Source organism: Panthera tigris, chromosome A1 (assembly GCF_018350195.1).
Source record: "Panthera tigris isolate Pti1 chromosome A1, P.tigris_Pti1_mat1.1, whole genome shotgun sequence".
Classification (NCBI taxonomy): domain Eukaryota; kingdom Metazoa; phylum Chordata; class Mammalia; order Carnivora; family Felidae; genus Panthera; species Panthera tigris.
In genome coordinates this window covers 113,857,302-113,881,683 of record NC_056660.1, presented here as the reverse complement: position 1 = coordinate 113,881,683, position 24,382 = coordinate 113,857,302, and the positions used below count along the sequence as shown (strand labels likewise).

At 36.5% G+C, this 24,382-nt stretch overlaps 1 protein-coding gene across 11 annotated transcripts in view; it reads left to right on the top strand.

Annotated features, from left to right (window-relative positions):
* Positions 1-24,382, top strand: part of FAM13B (family with sequence similarity 13 member B) — a 90,292-nt gene that overhangs the window by 21,519 nt on the left and 44,391 nt on the right. For 8 of the 11 annotated variants that reach the window (XM_042984499.1, XM_042984488.1, XM_042984537.1 and 5 more), the window contains exons 2-8: positions 73-239; positions 1,535-1,726; positions 2,196-2,408; positions 7,252-7,429; positions 7,735-7,876; positions 13,192-13,287; positions 16,162-16,322. In XM_042984499.1, the coding sequence (XP_042840433.1) occupies positions 1,570-1,726; positions 2,196-2,408; positions 7,252-7,429; positions 7,735-7,876; positions 13,192-13,287; positions 16,162-16,322 (947 nt within the window). In that variant the 5' untranslated portion in view covers positions 73-239; positions 1,535-1,569. The remainder of the gene's footprint in view (positions 1-72; positions 240-1,534; positions 1,727-2,195; positions 2,409-7,251; positions 7,430-7,734; positions 7,877-13,191; positions 13,288-16,161; positions 16,323-24,382) is intronic. The other 3 variants (XM_042984542.1, XM_042984539.1, XM_042984526.1) reach the window with 1 other exon arrangement.

The window sequence follows — 24,382 nt, the reverse complement described above, 5'->3', positions numbered from 1 at the left end:
AGTGTTTATTCTAGTCACTTCTCACAGTTAAAGTTGGTTTGGGAAATAAAAAGAATTTTTTTTTTCTTCTAGATTAACTGCTGAAGTACTGATCGAGTTCTGCGTTTCTTCAATGAGGAACTACAGGCTGATCTTCTGCCATAATCTCAAACAGCCATAAATGACAAAAGAATGCTTGCTCAGTGAGGGTAGCTGGTACAGAAGCCATTTTTTAAACTTAGGTGTTTAAGTACTCAAAGGTAAGTTTTCAAAATGGTATTCCCATGCTGTATAAATACAAAGAAATTTGGGGGTTTATCTCCTGTTGCTGCTATTTGGTTATTAACTTGAGGTTTGGTAGTTATTAGCTGGCACCAGGTATGTTGAAGAATGGATCTTCTTTGTCTAAAGTTGTATACATTTATGGCATTTTGTGGCGCCTAAGTTAACCTCTATTGTTTCTGTAAGTTGAATGGATTGTGTCCCAGTCACATTGTGATACTCTCTTGATCTACTGGGTACAGCTATTATGTAATGTGTATAGAAGTTGTTTTTGCAGACTTTAGAATATTGAGTAGTTTTATTTATTTTTTTGCTCTCTTGTGTGAGAAAGGAATTGTTTCTTTGGGGTTATGAAAAAGAACCACAGTTGGTGTCATTTTGTTCATTATCAACTTTTGAAAAAAGTTTTTCTTTCTTTTGAAAATACTTACTGCCCACATAAAGTAATGAATGCTTTAGTTTAGAAAACAATTTTTCTTGGGATTACTTGTTCTCTGATGCTTCATCTATTAGAAACATTGTTTTCTCTCACTGCTTTGCTGATCACAGTTACTGCAAAGTTAAGACAAATAACTTATTTCTTCTGAACTAGACTGGCTGTGGAAATTTTTCTTTGAAATAATTAATGAAACAGCAAGTTTGATGAAAGAACATTCTCGTTTGAAAGTTGATGTCTAGAACTGAAAATTTTTCTTCATTTATAAAAAAAACATTATGGCTGCTCTGTCATGTAGAAATAAAAACTGGTTAATCTTGTTCTTACTAGCCTATCATTTATAAAAAGTTATTTTTAAACCATCAATTTATAAAAAGTCATTCTCTCCTGTTTTGGATGCTAACAAATTAACGGGTTAGACGGGGTTCATGTAGCACAGTCCAGAAATGATTGGGTTTGGTTTTTCACCTGTGTCAATAAGCCTGCTCAGTAAAGGCCCTGTTGGAGCCATGTTTGCTCCTTAATTTGTCTTTGGAACATTAATGTCCTTTGCTAAGTTTAATGACAAATTTGCCATTATTTGATAAATACACGAACACTAAAGGCAGTATTCAAAACTAACTATATTTAATGGAGAAAATGTTGGGATGATTATATTGAACTTTATTTGTAGAATGTTCTGTGGGCCTGAAAGCTGGAACATATGTAATGATGAAAACACATTCTGGTATAAAGCATTTTTCTGTAATTATTTTAGTCATATTGTCACCTGTTGATTGTTAGTCTTTTTTATTATTTATTTATTTATTTATTTATTTTTAATCTTTCATTTGGCAGAAAAGACAGCTTTGATTTCTGGCTGCAAAAAAGATATGAGGAAGAGCTCCTCCCCTTCCTTGAGTAACTGCAACTCTGTTCTTGCTAACAAAATATTTGGAATTCCACTTGATGAGCTGCAGCAGGGAGGACATCCAGACAATGAGGTTCCGTTCATAGTCCGCCACGTTGTGGACTATATCGAGGAACATGGTATACATTTCCTTACCTTTAGGGCTAGCCTTTGTTTTAATAAACTCAACTTACACCTTTTGACCTTGGATGGATTGATTTCTTTCTCCTTCCTTCCTTCCTTCCTTCCTTCCTTCCTTCCTTCCTTCCTTCCTTCCTTCCTTTTCCAGTATGAAAAGACCAAAATTTAGTAAGGAAAAATGTTAATTTCTTATTTAAAGCCATACACCTAGAAATGCCCAGCATAGAGCATTTTTTAGTGGGGTGGTGATAGTAATATTTTTAATGGGCCGGGGGTGGATAAAATAGATTATCCCTTAGGACAGAGATAGTATGTTTCTAGATGTGTTATTTGAAGGTGTTCAGCCCAACCGGAGAGCCAAGAAGGGCTTTGAGAAGTATGAATATTTTAAATTGATTGGAAAATGAATATATATGGCCAAGTACTTGAAGTTGAATCTTATTTAATTTTTGCCTTGAACTAATGTAGGAGGTCTGGAGCAGCAAGGACTTTTTCAAGTCAATGGAAATGCTGAGACAGTGGAGTGGCTTCGACAGAGATACGACAGTGGAGAAGAGGTGGATTTGGTTAAGGAAGCAGATGTTCCCTCAGCTATTAGTCTTCTTAGATTTTTCCTTCAAGAACTTCCTGAACCTGTTATTCCTGGCAGTTTGCATATTCACTTGATGCAGCTTTCTCAAGGTAGTATAATTTGATTCTTACCAATCAATCATTTGCCATTAATTTCAGGATATTTTTACCTTATAGAAATCTTGACATGTAGACAGTAATTATAGTAGTTCTGAGATTAATTTCTTATGTTCCCATTTGGGAACATACATTCTTTGGATCTATATGGTCTAGTCAAGGGAATGGCAACTTTTTAGATTACGTGTAGTACTATTTACTTTTTATGATTAGTCTTAGGAAGCTTAAGATACAGGGTGAGAAGGAGGAGGAGGAAGGGCAGGAGAAAAGAACAAGGAATAAGAGGGTTGGGAAAGAAGAAAAATATATATGAAGTGATATTGTGTGGCATAACATCCACTAATAGTGCCATTCCTTAGTGGTGATGTTAATATTGGATGTTTGTCCCTGGTTTGATAGAACTTGCTAGCAAAAACCAGAAGACAACTTTGATTCCAGGTTTGGAATATACTTAAAGCTTGTTCTTGGACTTCTGCCTGGAGGAAATAAAATACCAAATTGAATATCAGGATTCCAAGCCAAATAAAAAAGCGTTGATTTATATTTGTTGGGTTAGGTTTTTGTGGTGACTAATAGTAGGGCTTAGCTGGAATGGAATAAGAAGGAAAAATAGACATAGAGGTAGGCAGAAAGGTAAGAAGACCCAAGCAGTGAGGAAATAATTCTGTTCCTAGAGCCAAATGGTATTCAGTGTACATAATGGAGTGACGTGTTTCATTATATGGGAAAGTTTATAAAGTTGGTGTATAATATACATTTCTTGAAATTTAAAATTATGTTTTGGCTTTTCTTTGTATTGTGGAATCTCTTTAATTTTTTGAATTGGGTCTTCTAGAGAAATTCATTGGTGTTAAGACATAACTGTTTAATGCCTATCGCTGTCATAGCTGGATATTTTATAATGTGTTTGTATTCTTAAGCCATATGTAGTCAGAGAAGGAAGATTTTCTTTTGAGTGTTTTTATCCATCTTTAAAAAATTGTTTAAACACCTTTGAGCCTAAATTAGTGAGTACCTCTGATTTATGTCTGAAGGTCACTACTTTAATTCTGTTATTTTAATGTGCCACCTGGATCAAAAAACAGATTTCAAAATACATTGTCCTTAATGTCCCATTTTTTCAAAGGGTAACTTTATTCCCCCCGCCCAAATACTACTGTTTTGTTTTGAATTTCTGAATCCATTTCTTTGATTTTTTTTTTTGTAGGAATATTTTCACATATTTATATTGAGTCACCTAATCGGCATTTTGCATCCATTAAATACGTAATGAAACTGATGTGTTAAAAGAGTTTTGTTTTGAGTCCTTTTTATGACTCTAGAGCCATTTTTTTTGTTTTTAAAGTAACAGGGTTCTCTGTTCAGTGTATTAGTTGAATTGCAGACAAGTCTTTATTTTTTAATAAGTTTATTTATTTTGAGAGAGAGAGAGAGAGCATGAGTAGGGGAGGGGCAGAGAGAGAGGAAGAGAGAGAATCCCAAGCAGGCTCCACACTGCTAGCCTAGAACTTGATGTGGGCCTTCACCCCATGAACTGTGAAATCATGAGCTGAGCTGAAACCAAGAGTTGGAGGCTTAACCGACTGAGCCATGCAGGCACCTCGCAGACACATCTCTTAAAGATGGAACCTTAAGTTCCAGCTATCAGATAATCTTTCACTCTTAGAATGAAAATTTATAAATGAGTAACTGGAATAAGATTTAATGGTAATAAAGTCATTGACTTTCACTGAGACTGTCAGAAGCTATTTTATCACTAGGATTATCATTTTGATTGAGAGTCATTTAAAATGATGACAGCATTGTGCACTATGTTATTCACAGGTTTACAGTATGCATCTTACTAATTACTGCATTGACATTTGCTTGTGAATGAATTTAAAGTATACAAATTTGCTGTGGCCCATATGTTTTTAATTGTTCTAAAATGAGAAATCCATCATGCTCCATTCTCCACTTATGTAACCATTAGCATGTGTATTTATGCATACACATACCCACATATACACCCCTTTTCTTAAGAGCTATGCAGAAAAGGTGTGGCAGTACTTAACTTGAGGTGCTGTTTCTGTTTGTTTTGTAATATAATCTGTTTAATTTTGTTTATTCTCCTTTAGTAATTTTTTGAGAAAGATGTCTAGTAGGTCACTGGATAAAGATTGCTTTCTCTACTTCTTGTAGAAGAGTATTGTGTTGGTATTTTAATTGACATTCAAAATACCTGAGAAAATTATTACTTTTCTTTTAATGTTTATTTATTTTTGAGAGAGAGCATGTGTGTGTGCAAGAGTGGGGGAGGGGAAGAGAGAGAAGGGGACAGAGCATCAGAAGCAGGCTCTGTGCTGACAGCGGAGAGCCCGAGGCGGGGGGATTGAATCCACTATCCGTGAGATATGACCTGAGCTGCAGTCGGATGCCTAACCAACTGAGCCACCCAGGTGCCCTGAGGAGATTGTTGCTTTTAGGAACATGGAAGGAGCATTGTTGCAATTACATTTGTGTTTTTAAAAAAGTCATTTTCGTTTTCTGTGGTAGCAAGAAAGACACTGCAGTGTGGCATTTCTGGTGTGGTTAGACTTTTTGTTTAGACCAGAGTTTCAAAACCTTGGTACTGTTGATATTTTAGGCTGGATAATTCTTTATTATAAGGGACCGTCTTGTGAATTTTAGGATGTTTAACAAGATCCCTCGCCTCTACCCACTGTCATCCCTTTCCCCCAGGTCATGACTACCATTCCATTCATTGTCAAATGTTGACAGTCATTGTTTTAGACCATGATTTGTCCAGCTACTTATATGTTACGTTTTGTTAGAAAACAAGGCTTTTAGTTTTGTAAATTTGTTGTAACATTTTCAAGAAATGCTTAGGTGCTTGAAAGAATTGCTAGTTAGGATAAACTTCTTTGATACATCTATTTTTTCTGTATATAATTTAATTCCGAAGTAGGTTCAAGAGGAAAGAAATTCAAGCAGGTGTGTATTTTATAGCTGTATATATTTTGAAATGCTTCTCTGCCTTATTTGAAGACTTTAGAAGCAGCAGCCTGGGGGCACTTGGGTGGCTCAGTCGGTTAAGCATCCGACTTCGGCTCAGGGGTCATGATCTCACAGTTCGGTTTGTGAGTTTGAGCCCCAAGTGGGGCTCTGCACTAACAAGGAGGAGCCTGCTTGGAATTCTCTCTCCCTCTCACTTTCTCTCCCTCTGGCAGTTGCCCCCTCTCTCTCAAGGTAGATAAATAATCATTTAAAAAAATAGAAGAAGCAGCCTGGCAGTTATAAATATTTTTGTATAGTGGAAATGTGTACAATCAAAAGTAGAGCAACATGGACAGTATTTCAAGTAAAAAACAGCATTACCACTCCATCAAAGCCAATGTTTTATCAGTTCAGCTTTTTGCCCCATTATTGTGTATTCATTTAGCTTATCCAACTAATATTTGTTTAATACCTGCTATATGCTAGGCAGTCTTCCAGACTCTGGGAGTGCATCAGTGAACAAAACTGGATAAAAACCTCTGCCATCACAGAGCTAAACTTCTAAAGGACTTAGCAGAGACAGAGGAAAAATAGATGATAAATAAACTAAATATATGCGTGTGTCAGGTGATAAGTGCCGCAAAGCTAGGGAGGGTGTTATGTAGAATTTGTTAGTGTTATTGTTGCAGTCAGTATATTGATAATATTAATTGTTTGCATATATTTTTTGAGTTGATGACCATGATTTTTAAAAATAACCCTTTGCTGCTAAATGCTTAGGTTGTTAGCATTTCCACCAACTGTAGCCATGGTGGTTTAAAAAAACATTCTAGGGACTCTTTCATTCAGTTAAGAAATCAAAGTATTGTACTTGAATGGACAGTTGGTAATATTATCAATATAGAAGAATTGGTATTGGTTGTATTTTAAATTTTAAGTAAAACTTATGTGACTATAACCTTTCCTGATAAGCTTAGGCTTAAGTGTTTTTTGCAGAGTTGGCCAATATCTTGACCATAACCTTTTTACCTATAATTTTTCTGTAAATTAATTTTAAAAATCTGAAGAAAAATATGTAGTGAAACATAATTGGGTTAATTTTCACTATTGAAGCATTAAATTACTTCATTTAGAGGGTATATGTGAGAAATTCTCTCTCCTAAGTGAGACCCTCACCAATCACGGGATGCTATAGGCCTAAGTTTCTATTAGTGAAAATTCAGTGACATGATTAACATAGGGCCTAGCTTCTGTCACTCGAAAATTAACTTCATAAACAGAAAGCAACATCAATTTAGAGAAAAACAGTTAAGAAGTGGAATTCTTTATTTAGTCCTACTGATATTGCTGAAGTTAATTGTTCTTTTCAGGATGTTAGGGGAGGAAGAAAGTTACTTACACCCTGTTCCTTCCTCTTTGCCCATTCATCCAAGTGGAAAAGTGTCACTGATTCTATTTGTTGGTTAAGTCTTTGTTCATTCATAGTTGGTGTTGACTAGCATTAGCCAGTGCATTTTGACTTCTTAGAGTTGGCACTGATTTGGAAACACAGGTACTGTCATGCAAAAAACAGTATGATGAGAATTGAAAAAAAATAAATTAGAGAATTTGTGCTGATGAGTAATAGATGAGGAAAACATCCTTCAGCAATTGAAGGGTTGAGTTCCTTCTCTCTAACTCTTCTCTTCCCCTTAATAAGTGAAATGCAAAGCCCTAAGGCATTTGGCTCCTGGTAGAGGAAGTGAAGAGGTTTTGAATTGTTATAGTAAAAAAGGTGATGTGGGTGGAGTAATGTGAACCTGGCAAAATATCTGAGCTTTGCTTTTACTTCATTAAAAAAACCTGTCATTATGTTTTATAGATTATAATAATGAAGATGAATTTGGAAGAAAGTTGAGGTTCCTTTTACAACAGCTTCCACCTGTTAATTACAGTTTGTTAAAGTTTCTGTGTAGATTTTTAGCCAATGTAGCATCACATCATGAAGAAATTTGGTCTGCAAACTCTCTGGCTGCTGTCTTTGGTCCAGATGTCTTCCAGTAAGTTTTTCCCCCAATTTTTGTGTAATCAAAAAATACTGAATTTGTGAAATAGAGTCATTATACTATCCCCCAAGGATCATAGGTTGCTGGGTGAACCATTATTTTTTATAGTAGATCTGATTAATCCTCCCAGCATTTCTGTGAAGAGGGTACAAATTAGGTAGGCTTTACAGATGGGAAAACTGAGGCACAGAATGAGGACATAAATTGCTCAGGTTTATAAAGTGACTCATTGGTTGTCTTCTAATTTTACCTGTATTTGATTTAAGGACTCTCATTTCAATTTGGACTTTTATTCTTAGCATTTACACAGATGTGGAAGATCTGAAAGAGCAAGAAATAGTGAGCAGGATAATGGCTGGACTTCTGGAAAATTACTATGAGTTTTTTGAGAATGAAGAGGAAGATTTCTCATCTAATGATCTGAGTTCAATTACTGAACAGGTGAGAATATTTTAGATACTTGAAGAATTTTTAAAGAATATACTCTTTAGGGCTTGGCACAAACTCAGGTGGAATTTTTAAGTACTAAACAAAGCAGTTGTCTTGGTTATTATATGTAATCATAGGTAACACATCCATGTAATATATGAATGTGATTATTTTTCTTAAGTTCTTGTTTTCAATTTGAGTAATATGGAAAAGGCATTGAAACCAGACTGTGACTATATATTAGGTATTTTTGAGGTTTGTATGTTTTTATTCTAACTTAAGCATTGTTTATTTTGTAAGAATAGGGTGGTTTTTTGCTTTTGCAAAGAAACTTAGCATAGAGGAATGCAGACAAAAGGTGAGAAATAGAAGGTAGAGGGAGAGATTCAATACAAAGTTCACACATACTTTCTCAAAAAAGAAAGTTTTTCTTAATGGAAGTAGCATCAATAGAACAGTGCAATCATTGTCATTAATGGGAAGCATCAAGAGTAAAAGTTGAGGTTGCAGGTAGTTTTTTAACTCTTGTGACTCTGGAAAATTAACATCCATTTTTCCAACTACATTATATTTTGTTGTTGGTTGAGATTGTACAGGACCTAGTTACTGTCTCCTTCCTGAAATGAGAGTATTGATGCAGAGTGACTAATTTATTGTAAAACCATATTAATCCAGACTTTTCACGCTTAGAATTTGTGATTTAGGTCTATGTGGAGGTTTTTATTTTGTTCCTAAGTGAAATGATTTGTCAAACTTTTATTAGGTTAAAACCTATGAAGTTACTTATATTGTGGTCATGGGGTGGGGCTGCTACTTTTTTATTTTTATTTATTTATTTTTTTCAACGTTTTTTATTTATTTTTGGGACAGAGAGAGACAGAGCATGAACGGGGGAGGGGCAGAGAGAGAGGGAGACACAGAATCGGAAACAGGCTCCAGGCTCCGAGCCATCAGCCCAGAGCCCGACGCGGGGCTCGAACTCAGGGACCGCGAGATCGTGACCTGGCTGAAGTCGGACGCTTAACCGACTGCGCCACCCAGGCGCCCCGGGCTGCTACTTTTTTAATGAGTAATTCACCTGGTTAAAAAAAAATATTTAGTAAAATTTCTTGGCTTTTACTCATACCCACTCCCCCCTCACTCATGTTGGTTTTTTATGTGTTTTTCCAGAGTTTCTTTATGCAAATGTAAGCAAATATTGCCTCACAGTTTTTTGTTTTTGTTTTTTTAATGTTTACTTATTTTTGAGAGAGACAGAATGCAGTCTGGAGAAGGGCAGAGATAGAGGGAGGCACAGAATCCAAAGTAGGTTCTAGGCCCTGAGCTGTCAGCACAGAGCGTGACACAGGACTTGAACTCCCAGACTGTGAGATGATGATCTGAGCTGAAGTCCGAAGCTTAATAGACTGAGCCACCCAGATGTCCCTCCTCACAGTTTTTTAAGAGGAAGGTAGCATACCACACACAGTTCTGCACCATCATTTTGTGGTTGTTGTTTTTATTTAAAGTTTTTTTTTTTAATGTTTATTTTTGAGAGGGGGGAGAGAGAGAGGGAGGGAGGGAGGGAGAGGGAGGGAGAGAAAGGGAGTGTGAGAGTGGGGAAGGAGAGAGAGGGAGACTCAGAATCCGAAGCAGGCTCCAGACTCTGAGCCTTCAGCACAGAGCCCTACATGGGGCTCAAACCCATGGACCATGAGATCATGACTTGAGCCGAAGTCAGACGCTTAACTGACTGAGCCACCTGGGCACCCCTGCTTTTTTTTAATCTGTTAACAGTTTATCTTGGAACTCTTTTCTTATTGGAATATAGAGACAGTACTCTTGTGTTTTTATGTCTGCAAAGTTCCCTATTGTATGGATGCACCATTATAATTTATTTGATGTATAGTACTGATCTCCACTTGAAAAGGTGATAGTACACCCCATTTTCTTAGAAGAGTCCTGGTTTATATCTGCTTCTCGTGTAATTATTAGTAGCTCGCCTTTTCACTCTTACATATATCCAGGTTCTGATGATTAATTATATGGTCACTATTTATTGATGCACATTGGGTGGCTTCTTTTAATTTGCTATTAGATTATGAAATAGCATCTTTTGAAAGGTAGTATATCATACAGATTTTTATGAATTCTTACTGACCTTGGTTCTGATAATGTGAATTAGGAGTTTTCCCACATAGCCTATCTTTTTTTTTTTTTTTTATAAAGAGTTTCATTACTGTTGTGTACTTTTATGAACAAGATTTTTTAATATTTGGAGTTGAGATCTTCCTTATTTTTTAATGTTTTCTTCACATAAGCATTTATACCTTTGATTTTCCTTCCCTCTTTCTATATCCCTTTTCCTTCCTTCCTCTCTCACTCTCTCCTGTTTGTTTTCAAGTATCATGTACTTTAAGGAAACAGTAACAAGCCAAATTACAGTTTGTAATGTGTAAACTGGGGATGAAAACTGCATATGTATACCATTGTGAAGTAAGTCAAGTGGGTAGAATTTGTAGCCAGAATAGTGATCCTTGGAACTTTTGGCATATTTTTTGAACTTCCCAACTATTATATGCTGTTGCTAATTTAAAATTTTGGTTAGAATAAAGAACTGACACATCTCTTCAAAATTATTCTTGGCTTTAAAGAAAATGACAAGAGAAGAGGACAAGGAGAGAGCTATGCCTTAAAACTTTAATGTCTTATTTCATTATTTTTTGATTTTTTAATGTCTATTTATTTTTGAGAGAGAGAGAGTGAGAGAGGGAGGGGCAGAAAGAGAGGGAGACACAGAATCTGAAGCAGGCTCCAGGCTCTGAGCTGTCAGCACAGAGCCTGATGTGGGGCTCGAACTCGTGAACCGTAAGACCATGACCTTAGCTGAAGTTGGACACTTAAATGACTGAGCCACTCAGGTGCCCCAGTTTTGTTTGTTTGTTTGTTTGTTTTTAATTTTAGAGAGAGAGTGCAAGCAGGGGAGAGGAACAGAGGGGGAGAGAGAGAGAATCCCACAACCCTGGGATCATGACCTGAGCCAAAATCTAGAGTCAGACACTCAACCGACTTAGCCACCCAGGTGCACCAAATCTGTAATGTCTTTGATGCCTGTAAGAAATCCCATTTTTGGGAATTCTGTGTGCCACTTTTCTTTTCCTTAAATTGTTTTAGTTTAGTGGTGCCTGGCTGGCTCAGTAGGTAGAGTGTATGAATGTTGATTTCAAGGTTGTAAGTTTGAGCCCTATGTTGGGTGTAGAGATTACTTAAAAAAGATAAAATCTTGATTTAATTTTAGTTTTTTTGTTTTTTAGAGTTTATTTTGAGAGAGAGTGTATGTACACATATGCATGCACATGAGAGAGTGGGGAAGAGGCAGAGAAAGAGGGAGAGAGACTCTCCCAAGTAGGCTCCATGCTGTCAGCGCAGAGCCCAATGTGGGGCTCGATTCCATGAACCGGGAGATCATGACCTGAGCTGAGATTGAGAGTTGTATGCTTAACTGACTGAGTCGCCTAGGCACCCCAAAAATGATAAAATCTTTAATAATTTAATTTTAATTAAATAATAATTAAAATAATTAAAATAATTTTAATTTAATAATAAAATCTTTAAAGAAATTTGGGGTACCTGGGTGGTTCAGTGGGTTAAGCATCCAAGTTCAGCTCAGGTCATGATTTCAAAGTTCGTGGGTTCAAGCCCCATGTCAGGCTCTGTGTCGACAGCACAGAGCTTGGAGCCTGCCTCGGATTCTGTGTCTCTCTCTGCTCTTCGCCCGCTGGCGTTCTGTCTCTCTCTCTCAAAAATAAACATTAAAAAAAATTTAAAAAATTAATAATGTTTTAGTAATTTATTTAGATAAAATTAATGGCTGCTCAAAGTGAAATAATACGAATATGTTTGTGTTACTCATCTTTTACATTTCTTGAGAAGATTTGAATTCTAAGAAACTGATGATGCCAGTTTGTCCTAATATTTATATCTAGACAGCTCTAAAGTCTTCAGGGTATATCTTGGCTGTTTTATGTCGTGGTGTAATTCTCTGATATTTCTGCTATCCTCTGTCTTCTTTATGTACACTGAAATAACTCTCCATGTAATTCACTTGTATTTAAAAAAATTTTTTTAATGTGTATTAATTTTTGAGAAAGACAGAGTGTGAGCAGGGGAGGGGCAGAGGGAGAGGGAGACACAGAATCTGAAGTAGGCTCCAGGCTTTGAGCTGTGTCAGCAGAGTCTGATGTGGCGCTTGAACCCATGAACTGTGAGATCATGACCTGCGCTGTAGTTGGATGCTCAACCAGCTGAGCCACCTAGGCACCCAAATGCATATATTTCTTTAAGCACTAGCAGAATTGACTTAAAATATGTTGTGCTTTACATTAGATAGAATGGTAGTTAGTTAACACCAGCACATAATGGTGAATTCTGTAGGTTTGCCCATGGATAGAAAAGAAGATGTTAGCATATTGAATAGAATATGATCAATAATGGATTAGTGCTGTGAGTCCTAAGAGAGAGTGATGTATATTTAATTATTTTGTTTCATATTACTGATTACCAGAATTTGTTTTCTTAACTATTTCTATGATATTTCTATATTATAAACAGGTTACAATAGTAGGACAGATACCTGAAAATTTATTTTCTTTAAAGCAGATTTGGTAACTTCAGTTTGACTTGTGAGGCTGAATTGATAATGTATTGAGTGAACGTAAAATTTCTTTCAACTTAGCACAATTTGGTTGTATGTATATTTTTTAAGTTTATTTTTGAGAGAAAGAGACAACGTGAAGGGGGGAGGGGTAGAGAGAGAGGGAGACACAGAATCTGAAGCAGGCTCTAGGCTCTGAGCTATCAGCACAGAACCCAACATGGGGCTCGAACCTGTGAGCTGTGAGATCATGACCTGAACTGAAGTTGGATGCCTGAGTGAGCCACCCAGGCACCCCTATTTTGGTTATATTTTTAAGTTGACCTAACTTAAATGTGCTAATTTCTTATCCCCATATTTAAAGATGTGGGCATACTTGGCCTATCCTTGCAGTGCTTTGATTATTTTTCTTCTGATTTTGATATTTGAAAGAAGCAAAGTTAACTAGTGCTCTTTTCCTTTGGAGTTTCATCCCATTTAATGCAAGTATTTGGCTGTCAGAACCTTTTCAAGATGGTAGATATTTCTATTAATAGTATGAGAGAGATGACTGACATGATGACTAGGGAGTGTTTGAGAAATGACCCAGAGTCGGTGGACAGGTTCTTTGTATGGGATCCCTACGTGAATGCAAATTCAGTAGAGTGGTTTGAAGATGTAGGTGATAATTATGTTTCTTTATACATTTGAGAAGGCAGGTAGCAGCGTTCTCCACAAGCTGGAGTCTGGAGAGCAGGCATTTCACGAGGCCCTAGAGAAGGGAATTACAGCAGTCAAAGAAAGAAGAGATGTAAGTATGGATGAGGGGTTTCCATTAAGTGGAGTAAGTCGTTTTCCATTAAGTGGAGTTGAGGCAGCTGCGTATATAGGACAGGTTCTTAATAACTTAGGAATAGATAGACACATTAATAAGCAGAATGTTGAGGTGACAAGGAGAGGATCAAGAACTTTTGAAGTGTGGGATGACAGGGGACATTTTTAAGTTTTTAATGCTTATTACCCAAACCAAGTTAGTCAGTTATTACTGTAGGAAGTTACATTGGGAGGCCTGGGAGATGGGAGGGGGCAAAAGAAAATCCCATTAGGTTACTGTTCGTGTCATATCTTATTGGATGATTATTGTTGAAACTACTGAACAGTGTCACTTAGTTTACACAAAGCTTATTGAATTGAATATAATATATTCAATATAAATGAGTGGTAAGGTATTTGTAGTTCCCAAGAGCTATTGACTGTAGGCACAAACTTATTTTTAAAAACATATACTGTAACATATTAAAATAGCAATACCTCTGTACCAAAAATTGTGGACTGAATAAATGTTTTCAGTTTAAATAGTCATCTTAAATTTTTTTTTTCCATACTCTACTGTGGTGGCCAAGCCTATATTGATCAACCACAGTAATTCCCATTTAATACTTCTGAAAACAGTATTTTCTTGCTGTTTAATATTTTTTTCTTCAGTTACCAGGAAGATATTAAGTATGCTCTTCAATTTCATTAATGTATTAAATACATACGTGGAAAATGAGGATACTTCTCCATTTGATTCAGTTTAAAAACTCCTCTATCGTGAAATTTTCACCTTTGTGTATAAATCTTACCTCAGTTCATAATCAGTTACTTACTGATTTTTAGTTTTTTTCACCACTCTTCTACTTGATTGGAAATAGATGAGGGCTGGCATTTACAGGCACAACAATTTCAGCAGAATCTGCTGTATATGCTTTATTTATAAAGTCAGTAGTTCACAAATTGCAGTCATTAAGTATTGTTAATAATGAATTTTTAGAGACCTAGCTGACCAGTGACCTTAATACACTAATGTTTGAGAGCTCCTGCTTTAGGTGGTTTGGATGGCACATACGGTCTTTCTTTCTAATAAAAAGTGATATTACATGTAGAAATAAGGCTCTGTGCTCTATAGAAATAACAGTTCCGGTTATAATGATAGCTATTATTTACTGCTTTTTATGTATAGACACTGTAGGAGAGTTTAGCGTATAGTATTTAATCCTTTCAACTAGCCTTATGAGGGAGGTAGTATATATAGCATCTTCATTTTGTTCATAGGCCTAGAGAATTTAGTAAGTTGAGAGATAGTTAAGGGCACAGTAGGGATGTGAACATATATTTTTCTGCCTTCAAAGCTGGCTTTTGAGTACTTATTGTATTATGCTTGAAAGCGGGCAGTCTGCACTGGTTGATTAGGAGTGTTGTAGAATATCACAGGAAAATTGCCTTTCTTCTGGTTAAAGTCTGCTTTCTGAAGATATTTTATCAACTATGTTTGCCTGGGAAGAACACCACTGTTACACGTAGTGGTAAATTTATCCCAGGTGTTTCCAGTGTATTTGGCTGGAATGGATAAAGGTATACTTTTACTGCTCAAGTGTTTTTAATGACTAGTATTAAATTATAAAAGGTGTTAAAGCAGTTTATGGCTAATGTCTTCTTTGAGATAGCTTTAAAATTTATTTCTTATAGGAAAAAAAATACTTCTTGAGGTTTGTTTACTTATTTTGGGAGAGAGAGTGGGTGAGGGCGCACATGAGCTGGGAAGGAGCAGAAAGAGAGGGAGAGGGAGAATCCCAAGCAGGTGTCCCTCATTTGAAAATATTTTGTTGTGGGGGAGCCTGCATGGCTCAGTTGGTTAAAGCTTCTGACTCTTGATTTCGGCTCAGGTCATGATTTCACGATTCGTGGGATCAAGCTCCACATGGGACTCCTTGATCACAGTGCAGAGCCTGCTTGGGATTCCCTCCTTTTCTCTGTGCACCTCCCCTGCTCTTGCATGCATGCATTCTCTCTCTCTCTCTCTCTCTCTCTCTCTCTCTCTCTCTCTCTCCCTCCCTCCCTCTCCCTCTCCCTCCCTCCCTCCCTCCCTCCCTCCCTCTCCCTCCCTCCCTCTCTGTCTGTCTCTCTCTCAAAATAAATAACTAATTAAATAAATAAATGAACATTTAAAGAAAAGAATATTTTGTTGGTTTTCCTTCTCTAATATTATTCACGGTCTTTTATTAGCGTGATTGTTTACTTATGTAGCCAGTTTGATAATGGAAGACATTTTATAGCCCCTGCCAGAAACAGAATTATAACCTTTGAGTTGTGCTTAATGACCAAATTAGTGAGTTCCCTTTTGTAAGGTCCAATCTCCTCTTGAAAAATTCTATCTGAATCGTTTAGAAGTTAGTTGACAGTTTCTAAAACATATTTAACACCTTAAGGCAAAATTACTCTGCCCTTTTCCAACATTTACTCTGTGTTAACATCACTTGTTAAATGTACCTGGAAATGGGAGAGGTCAGTTAGAAATCTTTGTAACTATTCAGTTTATAAAACTGATTGGTTAGGAAATGAAGCTTTCTTAATGTTAACTAACTATAGTGTGCAGGCTTTCCATGGTGTGTGGTCTTACTCATATTCCTAGTGATATGCTAACGCAATCATTACTTCGTGTTTTAAAATGTTACATTTGGTTTGAAGTTTTCTTCAAATATGGAAAAGGTGGCAATTACTTATTCCTTTGGAAAAATTGGTCCTAGGAAATGAAGTAAAAAATGAGTTGTCTGTGTCTTAAGTTTTCTTAGAATAGTATATCTTATATAATGTCAGTTAAAAGTTTCATTAAATTTTAATTGTCAATTTTGTCTTGTTTATGTAGGTTAATGAGCTTTCTGAGGAAGAAGAGGAAGATGAAAAGCTGGAACATATAGAAGAACTTCCAGAAGAGGGTGCAGAAAAATCAAGTGATATGGCAGAGGTGGTACAGTTAAGGATGACTGAAAACATCCTGGAACCAAATAGTGTTACAGCATCAACAAGGTATTATTTCAGTTGAAAGAACCTTAGCTTTTAAGAGTTTTATTCTAGGTGTAGATTCACTGAAGCAGTAAATCACACAAATTGTAACAATATGTAAAAGATTGGTTTACGTATGGAAAAGAGCAACAAGAAAATTTTAAGCAAACTTGATAAGGAAATTTCAAGTATTAGCATTTACACTTTTCTTTTGAAATAGAACTTTTACATTTCTTCTTAAAGTTTGTTTTTGTATTAGTGTGTTAGTTGGGTTGGGTAAATTTTCAGAACCTTTGAAAGTGGTTGAATTGACTTGTATTTCCAAGTTCTAGGCTACAAGTAGGCTGTAAAGAGAGAACTCTGTGATGCATTACGATAGTGCTTTCCAGTCTTATTTCAGGTATGAAGTGATACTGTTTACATGGCATACTATGTAAACTTGGTAGATGTGGTAGGATACAGTCACTGTCTTAATGCATAGCTTGGGCCACTGGTCACACTGTTTAGAAAGCTTTAGAGAATTCAAGAACTCTGCACCTTTAGGTATTGCTCAATTCTGTGCAGTTCTCTGTAAAGTTCCATGGTTTACTAACCCTTACTAACCCCCTTTTCTAATTAGGGGAACAGCAATATATTGAGATCACTAGAATTTGTTGTTGTCTTTTTTTTTTTTTTGATCACTAGATATTTTTCATTAAATCTGTGTTCAATAAAATGATAGTTAAAAAGCAGAGGAAATGATTTAAAAGCATTAGAAGGCAAAATGTCATTTAAACTACCTAATACCAAAGGGATAAACTATCCATTGTCATTTAGAAAAATTATAAAGTGATTTAAGATACATACTGTCAAGTACAACTCTTAAATTTCTTTGTGAGCTTCTAGGTCCTTGTATATTATGTATAATTTCTTCAAACATGATTTGCAATTATGGTATATTAACTTGTTCACTCTTTTGCCCTTGATTTAACATTGTTTGTGCTATTCTATGTTTATAAGCCCTTTTAATTTATTTGGGGTTAGGGCTCTTAACTCTAATTATATTAAGATATTTATAAACAGTATGCCAAACTATTTACCTATATCTCAATTATATATTTACTGTTCTTTTTTCTGGAAATTTTGAATTATTTTAGCTAGATTGTCTGTATTAAATTGCTACTGATCAACTTTTTAGGTTCTAAGGCCCCTTCTTCCTTCTTCTGAACTATTTGCATACATTTATTTGCCTCAACTAGTGAACTTTTCTTTGGCTTTTATAAGTATTTCCAGAGTGCTTAAAATATACAGCCTGATTTATATTGCCATTAGCAGTATTTTCTCCAGGACCTAAAGACAGGAGACAGATGGGAGTTCTTGGGGCACCTGGGTGGCTCAGTCGCTTAAGTGTCCGACTTCAGGTCCTGTCATGATCTTGTGGTTTGTGAGGTCAAGCTCCACATCGGGCTTTCCGCTCTCACTGTAGAGACTGCTTCAGATCCTCTGTTCCCCCCCGCCCTTCCCCCCCCCCAAAATAAATAAACATTAAAAAAAATAAAATAAATGGATGTTCTTTATTTTAAGTTAGAGTTATGCTTTCCAATACAGTGACCACTAGCTACATGTGGCTATTTAAATTTTAAACTTGAACCAGTAAAAATTAAATAAAATTAAAAAATCACTTTCACAGTTGTATTAGCCAGAGTTCAAGTGCTCGATGGCCATGTGAGTGGCCACTGTATTGGACAGTACAGTTACAGAACATGTCTGTCGTTGCAGAAATTTCTTGGGGATAGCACTGATTTAGTGATGTAAATTTGTTAAGTCTATTTATTTATTTAATTATTAGCAAAGTTAATATTCAAATACATAGCACTACTAGTTTCTTCTTTTTGATCATCTTTCCAGTTTTGTAGACAGTCCTCCTTTCTTCCACCCAGGTAATTTTCAGATAGACTGGTAGGTAGGTGGTCAGGATTCCTTAAAGGCAAGTCACAGAAGTGGACCTTGTTAAAGGAAACAAAAAAGACAGTTTATTAGCAGAATGCCAGATAGGTCTCAGAGTCAGAAGGAAAAGCAGAGATAACATTTGGAAACCGTGGAGAATTTAGTGGCAGGGTTATGGAAGAATCTCTAGCATGTGGCTATTTGAGAATTTCATTTGTCTTTTCTATCTGTCATTATACTCAAGGTCAAATTCCTCTGGAGTAGGAGGGGAGAGGGTGTGGCCTAAATTGCATCCACTGTCCAATCACCTGGCCAGGGTAGAACTGGTCATTGTAATTTATGTATCTACCAATACCATTGGATAGGAAGAGGAACTAGTTTGCCACAGAAGAATGCGGCTATTTACCAAAAGAAAGGGATAGAGCTGTCAGACAGCAAGATAGGTGTCTCTACCAGAGTCATCTTTGAGATTTAGTGATGATCAAAATTTCAGCTAATATTTGCATATTAGCCTTTTTTTGTAGTTTTGGGTGAATGATTGCATGAAGATAAAAAATACATTCTTTGGTTATCCACCATGGATGAAAGAAAAAGAGGGGAGAGATATCCCTAGAGTACACAGCCCTAGAATATAGGGAGCATTAATAAATTTGTTTTAGGGAATTAATGGATACTGTACTTCATGAAACTGGAGATTGAACTTTTGGTAACTTAACGTGCCATCTTGTTGAATTTTTCTGTGAGGTAGTTCATAAACATTTACTGCAGTGTTAGGTAGCTACTCTTTTTCTCTTCAGAAGTAGCTGTGGGAAAATATGTTAGAAACCTAAGGGAAATAAACATTAAAAAAAAATTATTTAATGTTTATTTAAATAAAAAAAAGTTTATTTTTGAGGGAGAGGCAGAGACGAAGACAGAGCATGAGTAAGGGAGGGACAGAGAGAGGGAGACACAGAATCTGAAGTAGGTTCCAGGCTCTGAGCTCTCAGCACAGAGTCCGACGTGGGGCTTGAACTCACAAACCGTGAGATTTATGACCTGAGCTGAAGTCGGCCGCTTAACCAACTGAGCCACCTAGTCGCCCCAATGTTTATTTATTTATTTTTGAGAGGGAGACAGAGCGCAAGCAGGGGAGGGCAGAGAGAGAGGGAGGCACAGAGTCTGAAGCAGGTTTTAGGCTCTCAGCTGTCAGCACAGAGCCCCCCATGGGGTTCAAATTCACAGGCTATAAGCTCATGACCTGAGCCCAAGTCGGTTGGTTAACCAGGTGAGCCACCCAGGTAAATAAACATTTAATGATGGTTTAAAAAAGCAGTTATCAAATTTTTTGTTTTCACATGTTAAATTCTTAAAAATTATTGATGACTACAAGACCTTTGTTAATGTGGATTATACCTGTAGGCATTTACCATGTTACAAATTAAAACAGCAAATTTAAGCCACTGGAAGTGTGGCTTTGTTGGGTTGCAGTTTGGAAGATGCTTGTATTTGCAGCTGTACTACAGCTGTTTTTATGTAACACAGCTGTTATGTTTTTCTATTGATAAATTCCACCTCCTTTATTAGTTCTCAGTCAGCAGTTTTCAGTTTTTTTTACACTTTAGATTTATTTAGAACCCAAAGAACTTTTGTTTCTGGGGTTATGGCTATTGGTATTTACATTATTGGGAATTAAAATTGAGAATTTTTTTTTTATTGTTTATGTATTTATTCTGAGAGAGAGACAGAACAGAGGAGGGGCAGAGAAAGATGGAGAAAGAGAATCCCAAGCAGGTTCTGCACTTTTAGTGCAGAACCCGACACAGGGCTCGATCTCATGAACCGTGAAATCATGATCTGAACTGAAATTTAGTCAGACCCTTAACTGATTAGGCCACCCAGGTGCCTCAAAACTGAAATTTATTATTTTTTAAAGTAGCAATAAACCCATTAAATGTTAATGTAATGAATTTTTTTAATTCTTAGAGCAAGAGCATGCACACGAGTAGGGGAAAAGGACAGAGGGAGAAAGAATTTTTTTTTTAATGTATATTTTTAAGAGAGCATAACTGGGGGAGGGGCAGATAGGGGAGGACAGAGGATCTGAAGCAAGCTCTTTGTTGTCAGTGAACCTGATGCTGGGCTCAGATTCACAAACCGTGAGATCGTGACCTGAGCCAGAGTCTGATGCTCAACTGACTGAGCCACCCAGGCACCCCAAGAGAGAATCTTAAGCAGGCTCCATGCTCAGAGTGGGGCCCCAATGCAGGGCTTGATCCCACGACTCTGGGATCGTGACCTGAGCTGAATTCAAGAGTCGGATGCTCAACTGATTGAACCACTCAGGCACCCCGAATTCACACTCTTTAATATCACCACTGATTGTATCAAAAACATCTTTAAGTACTGGGACATTATTGAATTTATGAAGATAGGGGTTTTCCAAAATTCAAATGTTTGCTTGAAAACTCAGATTTTAACAGTATTGTCACTCGTTTTTCTTAAAGTTGCAGTCTTGCTCATTTTTGAGAAAATGTCTGCCAGATATTCAGGTTGGAATAACCATAATTTGTCAGCTGATCTTTCCAATGAAAATGGTGTTCCATGATAAAAGTTCAGCTGTCAACTCAAACAAGACAAACATTGTACTACGCTATGCCTCAGAAGTGTTTTATGTGTACTTCCCATTTTTGTCATACCAAGTACTAAAATGAAGTATACTCAGAGCTGAGATAAAATTAATAATTTTTCTGCTGCTTCATCAAGGATTGGTCTCCTTTTTAAAAAATCACAAGTGAGGGGTGGTAAAGAATGCAATGGCCATGGTATGGTTTGGTACCACTTGCCTGGATTTGTGCTAAGACCCCAAGCATTTTTTTCTACCATTGATTTTGCTTCCTTATGCAAATGTCACCACAGTGGAAAAAGGCAAATGTTATGAAAATAGTTTTGGTCTTTTTGTTCACAGACCACCCTTTGAGAACCAGTGGTTTAAATATTTGTGTAGGAGTTGTACTGATCAGTCTGTTTATGCATCCGTTATTTCTGTATATCATTTGCTATTAGTCCTATTTTGTGATGATTTGAACTGACTTCAGAGTGGAAAAAATGCTGGGGGTTAGGTATAGGTAGCTTAGGATATGTAAAAACCAGGTTGCTTCTGAGGCTTCATCTTATCCATGAGGTCCATGAAAATCTCAAGATCCTTTCCAAAGTGACTGTATCTGTAGATAAAGAATTATTGCTCTCTCTGCACATACTTATCTGTTATTTACATTTGTTGTTTAAATGTACAAATTTTAGGGGAATCTACCTTGAAAAAATTTACAGAGGTAGGAGAGTTCTGAACAAGTTTTTAACTTTTTTTTTTTTTTTAATTTGTGCCTCATATATTTTACCTAGGCTTCAGGTTTAGGTAAATTTTATTTTTTTTATTAAAAAAATTTTTTTTAATGCTTATTTATTTTTGAGAGAGAGAACATGAGCAAGGAAGGGGCAGAGAGAGAGAGGGAGACACAGAATCCGAAGCCGGCTCTAGGCTCTGAGCTGTCAGCACAGAGCCTGATGCGGGGCTCGTACCCATGAACCGCGAGATCATGACCTGAGCCGAAGTCATACACTCAACTGACTGAGCCACCCAGGTGTCCCATTTTTTTATTTTTATTTTTAAAAAACACTTATTTATTTATTTTTGAGAGTGAGAGAGCACAAGTCAGGGAGGGGCAGAGAGAGAGGGGGGGAGACAAAGAATCTGAAGCAGGCTCAAGCCTCCCAGCTGTCAATGCGGAGCCCTACACTGGGCTTGAACCCACAAACCGTAAGATCATGACCTGAGCTGAAGTTGGATGCTTAACTGATTAAGCCACCCTGGTGCCCCTAGGTAAATTTTAATGTATACTCATGTTTGCAGAACTATACATCAAAAGGTTAATTGGCAGGGGCGTCTGGGTGGCTCAATTGGTTTAGTCTCCGACTATTGTTTTAGGCTCAGGTCATAATCTCACAGTTGTGAGATCGTATCCCACATCAAACTGTGCTCTGGGTGTGGAGCTTGCTTGAAATTCTCTCTCTCCTCCCCTCTACCCCTCCCCGACTTGCACTTGCTCTTTCTCACTCTCTTTCTCTCTCTCTCAAAAAAAAGTTAATTGGCATTCTTACATTCTTATAAAGTTCATTTATAATTGTGCTTTGCCTTCATAAACCTTGGAATTCAGAAATGAAAATTTCAGTATCTTTTTATGGGCTGTTGATGCTACGGCTTTATTTTTGTGAGTTCATTGGTTTCTCATGGTTTGTTCTTTTTGGGTGTAGTGCAGGATAAAAGGTGTAGTGTTTGAGGAAGAGCTCTGAGTTTAGGGTTTTGAGATTAGTCTCTACAACTTCATTCTGTGGATGCCTTATTGTTGAGGAAATGGGCCCTCAGCTGACTGACTACAGGTGGTTCAGAAAGGTACTCATAACATTTCCCTTCTTTCATCCATTGAATCCAGTAATTTGCAAAATATTTGTTGGGCACTCCATTACGTTTCACTAGCTAGGTTCCACTAAAGAGGAGGAAAATGTGGGGTGCCAGAGTGGCTCAGTTGGTTAACTGTCTGACACTTGATTTCAGCTCAGGAAAAATGTACGTTGTGGAAGCGTCAGAATTGTTGGGCAGGGAAAAGTAGAATTTATGCTTTGGGTCATAAGAAAGTTCTATTAAAATAAAAATTGTTTTAAAGTACCAGAGCACAATAGATATTGACAAGTTCTCTTTCTTTTCCCTCCCCTTGCCCTATAAATGATGCATTTAATGTTTTAAAGACTTGTAGTTATTACTACTTACTGACTTTCTAGTTGTAAAGAATCTTTCACTTTATTCTTATCATAGTTATAGGGTATTCCCAAGTTAATAGGAAGAGTGAAGAAAGGCTTTTGCTTTTGGCTTGAAAGGGATGTATGATTTTTCTTCTGTTTTAATATATATTTACTTTTTGAGATGATTGTTTTTAAAATTACAGTTTTGGAGTATAGAAATTATCATAATTTTAGATTTGAAAAATTAACCACTAATGGTTTTATGAATATGGGTAATAAATGAACAGTAGTAGTATTGTACTTTTTGTGTACTGTTTTATCAATTTCATATTAGTCATAACATATCTCCAGATAGGGTAGTATGACTAATGCAAACAGATTGGTTTTTCTGCTTTATGTTGGAGTAGGCTTAAATATTTCTACAGGAGTGCTACCCGGATTCAAAATTTTGTCCCCTTTTCCCTCTGTCCTGCAAAATTGCACAGACTTGGGAAGAAATTTGTGGACTCTTGATTAGGTCTCTCCTTGTCAGTCGTGACCTCATGTTGCAGCCTGCTTCCGTTTAGACTGCAGCTCTGATAATTGCTCAGCAGTTTTTATAAGCCCATCACCATCCTTTATGGTGTTTGAAGTCTCTTTACCTGATGTTTTTGTTGGGAGATGCCATGGGTTCAGAATGGCTTGCAGAACTCTGTTGCACAGGTAAAGTGATCCTTATCAGATTTAATTGAAGCAGAGCTGCAGTACTTTTATGAAGTGTTATTTATAACATTAAATATTTGTAATTGAGAAATTAAAATAATAGTAGTTCCCTATGATCACTGTATTTGAATTACAAAATACTTATAATTGGAATAAATGGCTGCAAGATTGATTTTATGTAATACTCTCAAGAAGATTACATGCTTGTGGGCAGATTTAAAAATAGAGTTAACAGAAGGGAGAAAAAGGTCAGAGAATGACTGTATTCTTTTTTTTTTTTGTAATCTTTTAATATTATACTTGACTAAGGACTTTAAAATATGTATGACCCTTGTAATTTATTGTTGCTTCTGTTAGTCTGGTCTTCTTTGGGGGTTTAGTGAAAATCCCCATCAGGTGGGTTTTGTGGCATCTGTCCATATAGTACCTAAATAATTGACTTTAAATCTGTAAGCAGTTATTTTTCTTTTGTCTTTATTTATCAGAACTCACATCCTTTTGATTCCTATGCTATTTTGTTGCTGTTACAGATAGCATAATTGTATTGATAAATCCTTTTTACAACCATAGATGTGTGTTAGCCATGGTTTGTGCATAAGTGCTTTCTACCCAAAGAAATTGGCTAAGTCTGAAAATAATAAATTCTTTGAAGTCTGAAAACTAAATCATTCCTTTGTCCT